The following is a 19,192-nucleotide window of genomic DNA, read 5'->3' as shown; positions in this document are numbered from 1 at the left end:
TATATTTTGCAAATTCGTAAGAAGAGCGTCCAAAATGCAAAAAAAGAAAAATCAATTTAATGTACCGGGTATATTAATATATGATGTGCATACATATATTAATATGTTACTTTTCAAAAATGTTAAAACCCTATTTGAGAATCATAGCAGCTCTATAGGTACTTGATGACCCGAGAGTGTGGATGGAATCTATTATAAACCTTTTGGCATGAGAGGGCGGAGCCTTTGAGTATTCAAGGATTGAAGGGCTCTTTTGTTATACTTGACTATACATTACACATATCTGAAAAATGAAGTCATTAAAAGCAATTCTTTGAGAATCTGAATACAAAGAAAGTGGCACGAATCATTGACACAAATTAATTGAGATTTAGACAATACATCGGAAGGCAACAGACTCTCATGCAAATAATTATTACTAAAATTTTACAGGGTATTAAATTATCAAATTTTTAATGGAGATCGAGTAACCCAAACATAGTAGATAATAACAAACTGCTTAAATATAGCTCCTACAGCAGCCCTTTGGTTACGTATCAAATACTTATATGAATTGGAATTTCTATAAGTGTAAAGTAATGACTGTTCTTTGATTTCTGTTTATATCCATCTGTCAATGACAGTCTACATGTGCCGTCTCAAGCTAGATTCAGAGTGAGGTGACGTAAGGAATTTCGCTCCGCGAAGTTCATTGATGACAATATTTTCAATGAATTGATATAAATATCGACATGACTATCAAACATTTATGTCATTAATTTTTGCCTAATTTCTATCACAATTAAATCTTAAATCAACATTTCAAACTTCATATTTTGTGATAAGTCGATAAGTAGATAGCAATAAAACTTGTATAATTCAATAAGGTGATATAAAGTATATAGATATCACAAAATACTATTCAATACATTTGCATAAAAAGAGGTCTTAATATCTATATTTTGATAATAAAATAAAAAAGAGGGCAGTTTATAAGTTGAAACACAGCAAGTGTAGGCCCCCCTACGCTTCCGTACATATGACCGAGCAGGACTGATTTTTTATATTCCAGCGGTGGAAAGAAAGTTTATTGACATGTTCTCAACAATTAGACGTTCTTAAGAAGCATTTATTTGATTAAATTCTGTTCGAATTTTAACAATTATTTGTACTCATGTTTACAAGTTAAACAATCGGCATTTGAGCGCATTACATTGATGTGAAATATGAGGGGAAAAAATCTATGTTGTATCGTATATTGTTTCTAAAATGTTTTTCATTTTATCATTGTATTTAAGTAAGGTCTTAGTTCTGTAGAAATAAGAAATCGTTTCTGTTACCTTACCTTATACAAACAACTGCAATATTGACAAATAATCTTAATTATTTTATCTTCAATCTGCATTAAACAATGACAATGAAAGGTTATTTTAATCATTCCTGCTTCAATTTGCAAAAACTACCGTATTCATGAATTCAAGGTAGCAATATCTGGTTCCATTCTGTTCTCGTGTTACCTTCCTCTCACATTCATTGATTATTTACTTTAGGCTTCACAGCCAACCAGTATCCATGTAGATACAATACTCATTCCATACCTACAAGTACCTGGTACAGGATGACGGGCAAAATACCTATATCATGGTAACAAATCATTTCGTTATTTGAAATGTTTGTATCATGTACATACGTTCCAAATTTGTTGATACATTACTTTTCTTAGCTTAAAAGTTGCACAAGTTTGACCAAACAGACATCAAAACAAGTGTAAAGTCCCACTTGAGAGAGAGAGAGAGAGAGAGAGAGAGAGAGAGAGAGAGAGAGAGAGGCGAATAGGTCTTAATGGTTACAGAATTTGTTGGATTTGTAGATGCAGCTTTACGAAGTTGCGAACCATTAAATGATGTAACTTTAGCGAGCTCCTACCAAACCACTCTGTAACCACGGCATAATCAGCTATCTGGTTAATTAGTATACGGGAGACACAATGTACATTTGTTCAAGGTAAAACAATTGATCAGAATAAGTTTATATAAATAGATTTCACTCTATTTATTTTCTGTATTGATTCCTACAAGAACTCAAACATCTTTTGTCCGTCAGTTTTCTTTTCATTAATTTCCCATATGCATTCAAACTTTTGTACCTTGAGCTAACACAGACACAGGAGAAATTCTTATCAAGGTCCACACAGTATGGCAGTACTTGGAGGTAACTGAGAGTCGTTTAGAATGTCGGTTGTTCCTAAAACATTGACCTTGTTAACCAAAAAATTTAGTTTGGTCAGAAGAGACATTCATTCAGTGTGTTGTAAGGGTATGAAGAAATACCCTCCCTCAGTTTTTACTTTAACATCCTGAGATACAATGCTAATAACAGAGCAAAAATCAATAGTTTCAATGTTTTCTGGCAGAAATGGTGTCTTATACTTTGATTTAATGACTTTTTGCCTTAGTTTTTCTTACTATACACTGTTTTATAGTAGATATGTAAAGTTAAACTCCTCATTCCCTATATTTTTTCTTTCCTTGTCCTTTTTTTTTTCTCTATCTCTTTACAATTACATTACAGAAGAGCAATGTACCAAGTTATGTTAAAAGTTATGCATAAAAGAAAATATTTTGTCTCTGACCTTAACATTATATCTGTATAACTGTGTGTATAAATGCATAGTTTTTATGTTTCTGTCTCAAATAATGCTGATTTTTTTCTCTTTCTTAAATAAGTTACAGTTCTGTATAAGCAATTTTGAGTTTTAGACATATGTATGGATTTTTTTTAACAAGTTGTATATCTAACTGCTTGTTGGTTGCTTACTTCTTTGATAATTAAAACAAATAAATCTTGCAAATAAAATGTATTGCCGTTTAAATGTAGTATTCCTGAAGAAATTGTGAGTTACTCTTATGATTCAATTATAGAATATGATCATTTTTATCGTTTGATACTTTAACATTAAACTTTGGAATGACTGAATTTTGATCATGATCATGATCATGTATGTCACAGATTAAAGAAGTAACAGAAAACTATAACTAAAAGCCTCAACATTTTATTCGGTATATTCTGTTAAAGGGACATGGTCACGATTTTGGTCAAAAAATATATTTCCGATTTTAATGTTTACAATGCTTCAGTGATCCATTCTTAATAAGCAACCAAAATTTGAGTGTCATTTGTGAGTTTTAAGCGAGTTACAGAGCTTACAATTCTTTGCCATGTAAACAAAGCTTTTGTTTACATTTTGAATGTTGAAGTGAAAATTTCAATTTTAAACCTATAATGAATGTGTTAAACGTTAGAAACTGTTTATCTATGCTTAAAATGAATAAGAAGATAGAAAAATTAGCTTGAAAAAGGGTTTTTATTGAACAATATTTAGTTGATGTTGTTATGAATTACTTGTACAGAATTTTGATGTGTTTCATAAACAGTTGTGCGCGGTTTCTTGGTAACCTATTTTGATAGCAAGGCTATAAAAAAAAATAAGAAGGTTAAGATGTGTATACAATTAAACGCTTATCATACAGATTAGGAATACCATGATATGCTTACCAAAGATTAACCGGGTACATACCATAATGCGCTAATCAAAGATAAAGTTTCTGTGTATATCATGATACTCATATCATAGAGTGTACCATATTGAGCTTATCACAGGCAAAGGTTTGGTATACATGTATATGAATATTAAAATACAGTCATTACATATAACTTGGGTAGACACCAGAATGCCCCGTAACCAACAAAGATTTGTTCTATATACCAGAATCGCTAAATACAAATAAAGGTTGGGTATACACCAGAATGTCCCGGTAACCAATAAAGATTTAATCTACAAACCAGAATGCGCTAAATACAAATAAAAGTTGGGTATACACCAGAATGCCTCGGTAACCAATAAAGATTTAATCTACATACCAGAATGCGCTAAATACAAATAAAGGTTGGGTATACACCAGAATGCCTCGGTAACCAATAAAGATTTAATCTACATACCAGAATGCGCTAAATACAAATAAAGGTTGGGTATACACCAGAATGTCCCGGTAACCAATAAAGATTTAATCTACATGTACATACCAGAATGCACTAAATACAAATAAAGGTTGGGTATACACCAGAATGCCTCGGTAACCAATAAAGATTTAATCTACATGTACATACCAGAATGCACTAAATACAAATACCAGAATGCCTCGGTAACCAATAAAGATTTAATCTACATACCAGAATGCACTAAATACAAATAAAGGTTGGGTATACACCAGAATGTCCCGGTAACCAATAAAGATTTAATCTACATACCAGAATGCACTAAATACAAATAAAGGTTGGGTATACGCCAGAATGCCCCGGTAACCAATAAAGATTAATCTACATACCAGAATGCACTAAATACAAATAAAGGTTGGGTATACACCAGAATGCCCCGGTAACCAATAAAGGTTTAATCTACATACCAGAATGCGCTTAATACAAATAAAGGTTGGGTATACACCAGTATATGCTGATTACAGATAAAAATTATATGTATAACAGAATATACAGGTTACGAATTAACAGGCACGTAGCATCAGGGGGGGGGGGGGGCAGGGGGGGCCTGGCCCCCCCCCCACTTTTTCTCGCAGCAACAAATTTTTTTAAATTTACATATAAAAAAATGAATTATAATGGAGTTGGCCCCCCCACTTTTTTGGAAGTTAGTAAAAAATTGATATGAAAATTAGGAAATGAGTAGTCAAATTGAAGGAACCCCCCCCCCCACCCACGGATTAGGAATTTCATGATTTGGAAGGAAAAATTTTTGGGTAGGGAAGAATTTTTTTTGGAAGTATAGTTGAGTCTACCCCCCCCCCCCCCCCCACGATTAGGATTTTGAAGATTTTTGGAAACTTTAAATTTCCCTTTTTCTTTTTTTGCTTGTCAAGATTTTTTGGATGGGTCTGGCGCCCTCCCCCCCCACTTTCAAAAACGATGCTACGTGCCTGATTAAGGCCTTTTAGTACAAGAAAACGCTTACAACAGATGAAGATTTGCTTATACCTGAATAAGCTGATTACAGAGAAAAATTTCTTACCCAAATTACTTTGACTAAAAGTAAAGATAAAGCTTTGATACGTTGATAGCATATGAAGGTTGGCTATGCCAGAACACTCTGATTCAAACAAATATAGTTGGTCTGCCAAAATATGCTGGTGTCAAATAAAGGTTTGCTATGAAGAACACGCGTGCTGTGTGCCAGAATATGCTGATAGCAAAAAAGCCTTGGTATGCCGGAATATGCTGACATCAAATAAACCCTTGCTATAACAGGGACACTCTGATTCAAACGAAGGTATATTTTTATATAAGAATACGCTAACCACAGTAAGCACAAACACAGCTTCTTCACAAGTGTGTATTGGAATAAGTCTTATGGCCCAGAAACGTGTAAATATTTCACCTAACGAGGAATCAATTAATCCATTAAACAAGTTCAAAGCATTATAATTTACTAATGTAATGCTACATCGGTGAGGGTTTTTATACATGCGCAACTTTTCAATAAGCAGTAGTGTAGTACAACATCAGCACTGCGAGGCAGCAATGAAAATAATTTTCATTTTTCTCATAGGTGAGTATTTAAAATAGAAATCTTTTTAATACTTTATTTTTTTTAAACTAATGAAAAATGACAAAAACAAAATGTCAACCATCTCAAAAATCCATAAAGTGCAAAACGAATTTCAAGTAGAACAAACGAAATTTGTTCTTGTTTAAATCTTATTATTGCAATATCTCTAGCTAGTAAGTTTTATTAATGTATTCAAGATAGAATCAGGGTATTTGTGATAGTACAATATGCGGGACAGTGCATTTTGAATAATATAAAGTATTAACAGAAACGAACTGGTCTTACGAACAGTACAAATGTTTTCTTGCTTGCGATGTTTAAATCTGAATTTCGATTATTTATTTCTTTAAACACTATGAAAACTTAATCAAGCCTTATAACAAAAACATTCTTTCGACCAAACTAACAATTTTATGCTTAGAATAAGAGTGATATGAATTATTCTACAGATATACATCATTCAATTAAATTAAAAAAGTCCGACTGATGATGTTATCTTGAATAAATAAAAATGATTAAAATTTAGTCCAACAGTTGAATGTCCGTGCACCAGAAGAAAAGAATAATCAAAGTACCGAAGAACTGACGGGAGTTGATTTTGTCGATGTTTATTTATTTTAAAATCAATGATACTATTTTGCATGACAAGTACAGGTAGTTTCAAATCTGTATTTGAATTACACACATTTTTATAATACGAATTTTCGGACTTTTTCGACACAGGAATGTTGATAAAACGCCTATGAATTTAAGGATAGAATAAATTCAATCAAACTATGTATCAGTGATAGAAATATTTCTGGAAAATTTATTGATCCAAGCAGTTGAACCCTCGTCTCGTTCAACCAAACGCTCGGCTGTCGCCGTTAATCTCCGACAAGCAAGAGAGACTCTCTGCTTGTCGGAGATTTTCGAAGACAGCCGAGCGTAGAGTACGAGACTATATTGAACTCTGGCGTTAGAATACATACAACTACAAAAAATATCTAAATCGTTCGTACCATTTAAAAATCTGACTATTTTCAAGGTATTTATAAAAAACAATGCTTAAGCATACATTACTTCGAATTTATCAATTATTCTCAAGAACTAAGTCTTGTCAGCGGCGATGATTTGTACTTTGGTCCAAACACTGTTTCACTTTCGGTTTGCCAGAGTGACTGCATAGGAGAGTTGATTAAAATCAACTCCCAAAAATCTATCTAAAACATCTCAACTATATTCTGCTAACTAATGGATGATTGTTTGGTGTATAAGTCTAACTAATGGATGATTGTACAGTGTATAAGTCTCTATTGTGAACGCGGTGTTTGAACCCCGAACAATATATTTTATTTCAAATATACTATAGATTGGCAAATAATCACGTTGGTTTTAATTTTATTATGTTCGCGATTTATCATTTCGCCGCGAATTTAAACCCATCGTGAATACTATCATTAGTTTTTCAAAAACGTTTCTATGCCTATATTCTGATCTGACAATGGATTTTCTAGCAGCGTGAAATTAAAATAATCGCAATTGGTACTTTATGAGAATTCGTGAAATATTAACACCGTGGAATTGAAACGACTTTCAGTATACAAACTAAAGCATTTTCGTAATTGCATTTAATCGATGCCATTGTAAGAGGTGTCTTTTGTTAAAAGAGGAAAGATATAGGAAGATTAAAAAAATATGATTACATATTAATCATTATGATCCCGTTTAAAGAGTAAATTTAATGTTGAATTAATCATATTAGTGAATATCACCTGTACACTGTTAAATTCATCTTGGGTGTTTCATAATTATTAACTTTACACTGTAAAAATAATCTCAAGTAAGTCATAATCAAGCAATTAATACTTGAGAAGAGGATAAACATTAGCTGTGCCTGATTTCCAATCCTTCTCGAATTCATTTTCGCCACATTTGATTTTTAACCAATAAAATGAATTCAAATTAACGTAAGCGAATTTCTGCAAGTATTTTGGACCCAGTTTTCGGAATTGACATTTAAATAGACTCCTTAAATGATTTTCTAAAGATGGCACATGCACAAAATACAAGTGCATTTGCACTTAGGAAAGTTTTTCATTTCCGAAGTTGGATTTTCGAACAATAAAAAGTGACATTGTGTTGTCACGGAATACTATCGTTACTTGGAAGTAAATTGTTTTAAATTTTTGCTAATTTTGGTAAAGTATTACGATTAAAAATCAACAATCATAAAAATTGATAAGGATGTAGACAATAAGAGCTTCAATTACCGAAGAACGAGTTGTCTAGAGATGACTGAACACGTCATGCATTGGAAAATTAGGATTGTTTAAGGTCTAGAAACATTTAAAAACAGATTGTCACTCTAAATACATGTACAATAAGTCTTTAAATATATCAGATAATAATCTTTTAAACAATTGCTAGCAATGTTTTCGGTGTAAGGAAAGCATTTCCAATCTTCAACAAAGTCAGAGAAAAGTACGATATCATCTGCATACATTAGCTCGAACAAATTATTGCATTTCATGTACAATAATTAGGTTCAAATTTAAACTTGATATCCATAATGGCATTGTGCGATTTTGACAAATCTAACAGTTTGTTGTTTGATAAGAAGTAAATTATTTAATCATTTTACTAACAAGACTTATCTCTAAAATTGTCTGGATTGGTACAATCACCCTTTTAATTAACAGGAAGATGATCAACGTTTTTGGGGAAAACTGTATCTAATAGTATATAATCTAAAAGACTGCAAAGGCTCCGGGAATTCAAAAAAATATTCCTTCAAAATACTATCTTTACCATTTTAATTACCTAAGTTTTTTTTCACCTCATTTACATATTTTTTTTATCTAATTCATTAATAATAAACATCACTTTTATGTCGTTGAAATTTACAATTTGGGTTGATCTCAATCATTACGCATTTAAAAGAATCATCTCAGGTTACTTTATCATCACCTTCACGCTGCAGAAAATCATTTTAGGCTCATGATAATGATGATTAAATATACGCTTTATGGGTTAATCATAATCAGAACAGGTTTACTTTTACAATGATTTGGTTCTTTCAGTTGCCTTGTGTTTGGATCATGTCGATCTTAAGGGAGAGAGAAAGGTAGACAACAATGTGTCTATTGGTCCCCCTGACCCCCAGGCCATCTGGCCCGTCACTGACTACCTTCACAATAACACCGGCTACTCAGTCCTCAAAAACATATACGGCGTCTATTATGATGTGATGTATGCCACATCTGGTCCTGAGGTTGGTTTGGGCAAATTACAGTTCGATGCTGTGAAAAACTCCTACATGAAGTTTATCAACGACGGTTCCTTAGATGGAGAACATGCAGTCACGTGGGCCTTCTACGTTTATCCAAGTATAATACAAAAGGCTGTGTTGATGCAGTATGAAGGTAACGGGACCTATCCCGGCATGCAGCTGCTGCTGAACACGGATGGCACAATCGCACTTCGTATTTACGAGTGTACTATAGAGAAATGTTCCAGAAAAACCTTCAAGACAGCAAACACATTGGTTCTCCCAGGAGAATGGACGCTACTGGCACTGACCTGGAACATCCTTTGGCCTGCTCCTGAGCTTGATATTTTTGCAAACGGTAAGGTTGATCAATTCACAATAACGGATAAGACGTCAATGGAGAACATGCGGCTGTCCGGGGACGTCCTGTTCGGTGTGTCCTATGACAACAAGGACTACTTTACCGGGGATATGTCCTGTTTCCAGTTCTACAATACCTCTATCATAGGGAAGACCCAAGGAGGAATTCCAGACTTGTGTGACCCTAATACGTATGCCTATCCGGAGTATGGTAAGTATATTCGAATAGTGTTTTCAAAAGCTAAAGATACTTTAATATAGAGGTGTAAAACTTTTTTTTTATTTATAGAATGAATCATTACTTAAAACTTTTAAGGAAGGAGTCTTCTTGTTATCAAAAATACTTCTTATAATAAGAAATTCATGAAATTTTGACACAGCCAAACGGATCATATTACCAAATGATTCTATCAGTTTAATCAAATTTTTCATCATTCAAAATTTAATCAATTTTTTCGCATAAAGGTCAGGTCAAGGTCACTACCTTTTTCCTCAACGTAAAGATTGATAAAAATAAGTGTAGCTCTTTGTAGTTTTGTAGACATTTGTTTAAGATTTGAAGATTCTATTCTTCAATGAAATGATAGAATATCAGAATTTTTATCAGCTTATTATACTAAATTGGAATAAATATTTATACTGAAATTGATACTGCTTAGCCCGCATTTTCTCTAATTTTCTTAAATTTTGAAGAAATTTTGATTATTTTTTATGCTTCCAATAATAAAATATTTCTGATTTTTATGTATTATGAAGACTTTATATAAAGATATGAATTCACAGAAAAGCTAATATATTGACCATTTAATAAGAGATAAAAACTGATTTTCGTAATTTTTTTCCCACAAAAATCAATGTATAGAATAGGCGCATTAAAAAGCTTATAAAAATGTAATTTGATAGGCGAATCATATTTTAAAAACATATTCTGAAAACCAAGTATCATATCATTAGTTCACAGTAAAAAAAATCCATCATTGATGTTATTGTTTTTAAAATGCTAAAACAGACTCATTAATCTGCAGCAATTCTGAATTGCGAAACATGTGATATTTTCCTACGCCAATATTACGCAAAAATATAGTACTTGTTAGATTCTAAACATTGATTACTTTTTCTATGCCAGGTTGTATGATAGTAAAAAAAGAAAGAAAAAGATACTATTTTCATTTCCTTTCATCTTGATTTAATTAACAATTAATCAAATTTACGTTTGACAAGTCGAAAACCAGAAAAGACTCCTTCCTTAAATAGACAAGGGTGTATAATTAATTTATCATTATAACAGTAACTTGATCTAATGAACTGGATCACGTCTCGTTGCCAGTTATTGCCAATTATTGGTTGTTATTTCTATTATATCAGGGGACCCCATCGGGAGCATTGACTTTTATAACATGATGTTGACACCAGGGTCTACCGTAGTATCAACAGAAATGGTAACGGAAATGACGTCAATGAATGATATCGTGACAACGAATGGTATGACGACAGTCAACGAAATGACGTCATTTATGGCTGCTAATATGACGACATCGGCCCCGCAGGTGGAGACTACTGGTGTAGAGCCCACTATATCAACATCTTTCCCCGGACCAGATACATCTGTTCCTGTGGAGGGTAACTCTATAGATAACTATTATAGTGCCATTCACGGTCTTATACATTTTACGACCTAAAACAGAAAAAGTCCAAAGGGTTCGATTTGTCTGCATATTTATTTTTCAAAATATTGAATAAAATGTACACATGTATGATGATGTTTGGTGAAGCAGAAGCAATAAACAATTTCCTGATAAAGACGTCTATATATCGTTAATATCTCAATTATTTTTCGGCAATATTAGCTGTTATCTTGAGAATTTGATTGTTTGGTAAAAATATGATTTAATGATTAGGCGAAATATAAATCAAACATCATGTTTTTTATTTATTCAAAAAATACTTTTGAAAATAAAATCGGGAATGTTGGATATTTAGCAGATGCATATAAAGTAGTTACTCAAACAAATATTTATTAACATGAAATTGAAACAAATTTGCAGAATTACGAACCAACTCTGCTTGACTTTAATTAAACTGATTTCGAACAAAATAATACAAAATAGGAATAAATCACAGATTTGCAAGCATTCAAGACTATTAAGTCAAGAATGGTTTTTAATTTGTTTATTTTTATTGATTCCTTGGTGTAATCAATCAGGATCGGTTCAAATTTGAAAAAAAAATCCTTTTCTCAATTTTCTTTGAAAATGACTTGGACACGATTTGAGCTCAAAATTTCAAATTTTATTTTTCCATTTGTTATGTTAAGAATGAATAAAATGGGTATTTTTAATGCTTTATCAAAATTTGAAAGTCAGATATTGAGTTATAATCAATGAGAGTTTGGAATGCTTTGTTTTGCGAACAAAGCTTGAGCCTTGTTATTGTCTAAACATGTATTTTATTTATATAAGTTTCACTAAATGTTGCTTCTTCTTTTTATTTTGGTCACTAATTCAAAATGTGCAAGTAAACCATTTGATAAAAAATAAAAATAAAAATTCTATTCTAAAATCGTGTCTAAGTCCCTTTAAATATTCATTGTTAATAGGCTGTTAATTGTTCAAATGATATTTTTCCAGAGAGAGTTCAGGATTGCTGCGCCAAGTTTGTTTTGATCGGGAAACAACTTGCCGTCTCCGCCTCTACCGACACGACTTTAGCCGGAAGTTGGTCTGTGTGCACACGACATTGTCTTGTCAACGTCACTTGTAAGGCCGTTTCCTTGGATACTGTAAGCGGAATGTGTTCCCTTGCAAATGATGTTCCAACCATTTTCCATCCAACATCCTCTGCCTATGAGAAAGTACTTGATAATAACTGCTAAGCAGAAAACAGAAGGAGGTGTTGGACACGAACGTTGTTTTTTCTTGTTTGTTTGCTGAACCAATTATTTTTACTTTATGAATGACAACCTTTGTTCTCCGTACATGGTAAAATTAAAACAATAGTGCTTCATAAAATAAGGTCGGTAAATCCGAACTCTCCCTCTCCACCCTTTCCCCCGAAAATTTAATTTCATAAATTCTGTCGTAAACTTACCTATCAACTGCCTCGAAACCCCTTCCTTTTTGTATAGAAATTCAATCCACTCATATAATATATATCATAGTTTAAAAGTGTGTTTTTAAAAACAATATTTCCGTTTTCTTTCTCTATATTAATTTTTAGCTACATAATTATATAAACAGATGCCATTAAAACACATGTTGAAGTCAAACCTGTAACTTTTTTGATATATTTACTTTTTCTACTGTCTTTGTCTGTGATAACATTACAAATCAAATATGTAAGTATAGTTCAATGAAGTTCATCAGTGACGCACATGGCGTACTGTTGGAGTGCAGTCGATATATCGGGGTTTATAATTTATGATTTGTAATAAAATGTTGTAAATTTCACGTTTATCCCAGGGGTTAATTAGATGATGAAAAAAATTATGGGGTTTATGATTGTTTGCTTTTGTTTTGTTTTTCTTTCGTTTTTTCACAAAAAATTTAATTTTCAAAACTCCTTGTTTACAGTAATTAGATTATCTCTTGAAGTATGATTGAGTGTTCTGTACATGTGCGATAAGGTTTCGGAAAAATGATTTTTATCCCAGTGGTCAATTTATATGTTAAAAAATGACGGTTTTTGTTTGTTTGTGCTTTTTTAGCTTTTGCCAAATAAACTCTTGGAATATGATTATAGGTGTCTTGTCGATGTGAAACAAGGTAAAAGGAATTTTATTTTTACTTTGAGGGTCAAAAGTAGCAAAACTGACATTATTTACACATAGAATTGGATACATTAATTCCTCGTTCAAACTTTTGAATAGCCAAAATCATCTTTTGAAAAATGAATGGAGATGTCATGAGCAAGAAGATTTTAAAAGTTTAGATTTCTTGGGGGAGGGGGTCTAAAAGTGGCTAAAAATGACGTTTGTTCCATAAAAACTTCTTTGGGAGTCTAAAAGGGGCTAAAATATGACGTTTATTCCAAATGGTTCTCAATACTTTTAAAACAATTTTTACAATATCCAAATCTTCTCTATATAAATAGGGGCATCGTACAGATGTGAAGTTAGGCTCAAGAAATTCATTTCTCGTTCGGAGGACCAAAACGTGGCTTAAAATGACGTTTAACTCTCCAAATAAATTGTTTACCACAGATACCAGAGTCGGCGTCAAGTGTTTCATATATATTTGGTATTCTACTGGAAATGGACATTGATGGTAACCTAACAACAAAACTTCATGATAAACACGATGACTTCAATTTTTCTATAGTCAACTTTCCCTACTTTTGTAGCAATATTCCTTCATCACCTGCATATGGTGTTTTTGTCTCTCAGTTAATTCGATGGGGGCTTAGAACTGCTGTTTATTTCTTAATTAAATCACAGTTATTTGTACTTTTTATCATGGATAATATTTCTGGTGTCTCTGTCTCAGTTAGCACTACGAATAAAACTTGTAACGTATAGTTCATGTCATTTCAATCATCAATGACCCAAATGACGTACGTTTGGGACACAAGCGAGGTTTGCATAAGTTTACAAAATCAACAATGAATAAAAAAATATTCATTGCCTTCGAAATGGAGTCATCATCTTTTACATAGATAAAATATATTTTCAGAATGTTGAATCTCATTTTGATTACACTATATTTATTTCATCTATTCTCGTAATAATACGTCTTATAAGGATATAATTATGGTTAAGAAATCATTGCAAATAAGGCTACGAATAAATCAATCAAACATAAATTACAAAACTCAAATGCACTGGCTGGTTCTTTCATTATTTATAAAACATGTGATATTTGTTAGCATCCTTCGGCTTTGAAATGAAATGTCAAACGTATTAAACATAAATGTTTGATAACAACTCTGAGTGTCAATGCCTATCGTAATAGTTTAAGCAATTATTAAGTAGACAGAGTTTAGTGCGCATGCATTTGCAATTCTTTTTTTTTTTCAATGTATGATTTTTCTGCCCCAAAATACCCAGTACATAGAGCTACAATCATGCGTAATTAATCTAACGTTGGATTTCTGTAGGTTTTAGCATTCAAAAAATACATCCTTCAATACAGATATGATAAACAGTTTCAAAATTAACGTTCACAGAAATTTTTAGTGAAGAATATTTTTTATATCAATATAATATAAAAATAAACTTACTTCGTTTCTAGATAATATTATTCATTGCTATTTCCATTCCATTATCCTCAATGTTAAATCCATAACCATCTGAACAACACAAAACATGTGTTGATTTCTAAAAACACGTGTTATGGGCTCGTGAAACAAGCGCTTCTTCAAGGGCGCTCTGACCGCGCCATTTGCTCAGCGAACCGACAAAAGCGCGCGCCGTGCAATTGCCCAGGAGGTTAATTAGCGGAGCGGTCGTTTCGCCGTAAACATGTCCAAATTCATTCTCCAGAACTGTGAACATAATCATTATTTTATGCCGGAGTAATTATTTTAGTAATTATTGGTTACATAAGGATAGACAAAGAAGGAAAGACATGATCCGGGTCTTTTGACCTCCACAGAAATGACCGGTCCCTCACTTCTGGACTCTTCCCCCGTGCATCAAGTCGCTCTATAATGATCAGGTAAGTCCACTGTTTCATCACAGTGATATCCTCGATTATTTAGTTATTAATATGTGTCTTATATATCTAATATTATTATATATGTTTTATCACATTGATTTATCTGTATTATTTTTTTGTATTGGGTATGTAAAGTAAAATCAATTAGGCCAGTCTAATAATATACAGGAAACCCTGTTATAAAAAAAATATTTTATTAAATTAATTTCATTTTAGATATTAAATTTAAATAGCAAGTTAATTTTGAATAACAAAGCTTCCATGATATAAAGTATAGTTCGAAAAAATGTCTATATATAAAATGCAATATGAGTTCAGTGAATACGCGAGTTCCTGTTTAATTTCAGGGGGCTACTTTCCGTCTGTGTGTTAGGCTGTTTGATCGCATCCTCTGTGGCGGATGAAGACGACTCAGATTTTGAAGATGGTGGTTCTATGGTGAAATTCGGAGATTTCTACGAGAAAGGTTTGGAATGTTACATTATTTCTTAGTTATTTTAATCTCTATCTGTCACTTTCGGTCAGAAACTCCTTTATTGCTTCGGCTTTATAATTGAAATTCATTGTGTAAACAGTTAGCAGGAATCGGACTTCTCACATAATATTAGCATTCAAGAAATTGGTAGAAAACCACCTTAAATATTTCTTGCAGTCGTGCTATGTTTGTGACAAATACAGTGTTATAAATATCTCTGGTTAATGTGAATCAATGTCAATTATGTATAATTATAATTTAAATAAAAGCATTATATTGATACAATCATTTTTATCTAGTGAAAGAAGAACAATGAATTAGATAAGCAATCAAAGAAATTAGACAGTGTTTTAAAGGAAGAATCATTTAATGGAGAAAAGCACACAAACAAACTCGGTATCTTGAAATTCGTGCTGTCCTCCATGCAGAATATGGCGAAATAATTATTTTATTTAAGCCGATACAAAGTAGGTATAATAGCAATGATTCTAATCGTACTATGCTCCAGAAGATTTTTATATTAGATTTTGATAAATACATGTAATTCTATTAAACAACACTATCCAGTTTTATTGAATATATATAAAACAAACTAATTCCAAGAAATTACAAACAATGGCTTGATGAAAAAAAATAGCTTAATCATAAGACAACTAAACCTTCGCTTTCGTCTGCCGTATCAGTACTGTAATTACTAAATAATGCAATTTTATCAATTTTTTGATAATTTCATGCTACTTATTTGTATTTTTTTAATCATTTTTACCATTACTATAAAACAACCCCTCTCCAACGACTTTATCCCCCCTCCCCCGCACAGTAATTTGTTTGGAATGTTACTGTCAATGAATATTTTGTTTAGGTAAGAGCTCCTCTGGCCTGTGTGACGATTCGGCGCTGAAGGGAGGGTGGTCCTACTCTCGACTCCGGGGCTCGTGTAACCAGTACCTTCACTGCGCAGACGACAGAGCTTTCATCCAGACGTGCGCAGCCGGAACGTTCTACGACGGAAAAGAGTGTCGCCATGCCGACGAGGTCGTGTGCCCCGCGGGTAGGTTATTACATGATGGCGGAATGTTGTAGAATGAGAGATTAAATCAGTTCTTAAGGAAATGCATGATGACAATATAATAGTATCGTCATGCTAGCTCATTTTAAGGGAAATGACACGTTCCTCATTTCTATATAACTTTTTCCGAAAAGTTGTTATTGAGTTGCTACTGCTTTGACAGGCTTTCTTGGAAAAAATTAAGGTACCTTACCAGGCATTTGTGCTAGATACTAAAGTATGCAATTTTCTATATAATCTTGTATTGCTGAAATAAAAATTTTGGCATATATGCTAGTATATATTTTCAAGATTTTAATTATTTTAAAAATGATAATAAATAATAATGACTTTATTTGCTATATTATCAGGCCGTACAAAATTTAAAAAATAATCATCATTTTCGAGGAACGTGTCGTCTGACCTTAATATGTAGTGTTTTTTTGTTGTTGTTGATATATTATGATTACTTGATATATCTACTTTATAATCACGCCGTTATTTACCAATATATTTTTATTATGCTATCGCATCTTCACACACAGTTCTAGAATTTATGATAAGCGCAATATATTTAGCAGTATAATCCCTCCTTGTTTTGAATAGACCCCTGCCTGAGGAAGCCACCCGGTTTTACGTATGCGGACGGCCAGAGTTGTTACGGATTTTACCAGTGCATTAAGGGCAAATCCCGCTACCTCACCTGTCACGACGGATTTTACTTCAATCCGTACAAACAGGGATGTTTTCCGGACCCGACTTGTCACCGGAACAACCTGGTCCACCGTAAGTTCACACTCGACGGGGCGAGTTTTGTGTATCGTATTTAATAGATACAGTTATCAAAGTTATGACGTAAATTATCATTTACTGAAACAAGGGTAAGAAAAAATAGTATACGAGTTTCTCATTTAAATTCGATTTACTTTAATGGACAAAACAGAGCACCGCTTCTCCCTACTTCAGACAATGAATTAAGAACGAACGTCTGATATAAAAACATTGAAGCAGATGAATGTAGTGAACTCATAATGTACCGAACTCTCATTGCCTTACAGCATGTGCATTCGGAACCACTCTGCCTTTTCCGGGCCGTCCCAATCTGTTCTACCTGTACGATGGACGTAAATCAATGACCCCTATGAAGTGTCCAAAGGGAACGTGGTACAGACCCGACATCTGTACTTGTGACTGGATCATCCCGGGGAAAGTAGAGAAAGAGGGTACGAGGGTTCTGACAATGATGAATGTATCAAAGGGTCATCATATCTGTACTATATTTGAATAATCATTAACACTAAAAATATACAAATGCACACAAACTACAAACAAAATAATTATAATTAATGAAATCTTTAATTTTTTTTTTAAGGTTGCAAGCCGATGTTCCACTTCAAGTACAACGGGAATTTCCTGGAGAGATATAACCGCGTGCAACAGATGCCGACTACAGGGGTCACTCTATTCCGGAGGTCCGTTCTCTTCGATCATGGCGGCAAAATCATCATCTGGGCTATGAACAACATGGATTTTGATGGAGACTTCTCGCTCTGTTTTGAATTCATGGTCAAAACATTTAATGGAGAAATTGCTCTCTTGTCAAACGACTTCGAGGACGCTCATTTTACGTACAAATTATCTTTTATCCCGGCCCTTGGAGTGGTGAAAGGGTACTTTGTACTTAGAGACGGTAGCGTAGCAACCCTGGATGTTATGGGCGTTGTAAGTAATTCTTCAGCTGATGGACATTTCATTTGGACTGACTATGCTTAGAATCATAGATATATCAGGGTATGTAAATAATAATTCTAATCTTTGATGTGATTTCATTCTTAGAATCCGAACCAGCCTCATTTTGTCAGAATCGCCAAGTCAGGCCGGAAGTTGCACATGAGAATTGACAATTCCCCGCCCGCCGTTGTTAAACTCCGTAAGTAAAACTAAACATGTTCAGTTTTTACTATTGTAGGTAAAACTATGTAAATAAAACCTTTCATCTTTTCTCCAGATACTGGTATAGCAACAGGAAAGAGTCCCATGGTGATTGGCGCCGCAAATGGTTGCTCCAACTTCGTCGGTTATTTTGATGAGGTTAGCTAGTTGTAATTTAATCTGACAGTTGTTGAAAACCTTCTATTCTAAAAACTGTCTTAAATTTAACAGTCACACTAAAAAAAACACCCAAATGTAATAATGAATAAATCTCAATAGATCGTGAATGTTTGATGCTGGTTGATTTTTAGTCGAGGACCCCCTTTATTATTTAAAGCAGTCTGATATCAAAATAAAGAGCTTTGTCTTTGCTTCAGGTTGGATGATCTAAATGTTGTCTTCTGTCTGCTTCAGTTTTGTCTTGACTCAAGTTAAATGATCTAAATGTTGTCCTCTGTCTTTTCAGCTTTGTCTTGACTTCAGGTTAAATGATCTAAATGTTGTCCTCTGTCTGCTTCAGCTTTGTCTTGGCTTCAGGTTAAATGATTTTAATGTTGTCCTCTGTCTGCTTCAGCTTTGTCTTGGCTTCAGGTTAGATAATCGAAATGTTGTCCTCTGTCTACTTCAGCTTTGTCTTGGCCTCAGGTTAAATGATCTAAATATTGTCCTCTGTCTGCTTCAGCTTTGTCTTGGCTTCAGGTTAAATGATTTTAATGTTGTCCTCTGTCTGCTTCAGCTTTGTCTTGGCTTCAGGTTAAATGATCTAAATATTGTCCTCTGTCTGCTTCAGCTTTGTCTTGGCTTCAGGTTAAATGATTTTAATGTTGTCCCCTGTCTGCTTCAGCTTTGTCTTGACTTCAGGTTAGATAATCGAAATGTT

At 33.2% G+C, this 19,192-nt stretch overlaps 2 protein-coding genes across 2 annotated transcripts; both read left to right on the top strand.

Annotated features, from left to right (window-relative positions):
- Positions 1–5,466: 5,466 nt before the first annotated feature.
- LOC128169055 (uncharacterized) lies at positions 5,467–12,939 on the top strand. The gene is made up of 4 exons (XM_052835218.1): positions 5,467–5,596; positions 8,659–9,417; positions 10,572–10,826; positions 11,834–12,939. Exons 1-4 carry the CDS (start codon positions 5,512–5,514, stop codon positions 12,076–12,078), a joined length of 1,344 nt encoding a protein of 447 aa, XP_052691178.1. The 5' UTR covers positions 5,467–5,511; the 3' UTR covers positions 12,079–12,939.
- Positions 12,940–14,645: 1,706 nt separating this feature from the next.
- On the top strand, positions 14,646–18,903 carry LOC128169052 (uncharacterized; the record flags this gene model as incomplete). Its single annotated transcript, XM_052835215.1, has 9 exons — positions 14,646–14,857; positions 15,205–15,323; positions 16,195–16,383; positions 16,987–17,166; positions 17,439–17,603; positions 17,753–18,102; positions 18,217–18,310; positions 18,389–18,471; positions 18,779–18,903. Coding segments are annotated over exons 1-9 (1,313 nt in total), but the record flags the coding sequence as incomplete, so codon positions are not given.
- Positions 18,904–19,192: the final 289 nt, after the last annotated feature.

Source organism: Crassostrea angulata, unplaced genomic scaffold (assembly GCF_025612915.1).
Source record: "Crassostrea angulata isolate pt1a10 unplaced genomic scaffold, ASM2561291v2 HiC_scaffold_92, whole genome shotgun sequence".
In the NCBI taxonomy this organism is placed as follows: Eukaryota; Metazoa; Mollusca; class Bivalvia; order Ostreida; family Ostreidae; genus Magallana; species Magallana angulata.
This window is presented reverse-complemented; position numbering and strand designations above follow the sequence as displayed.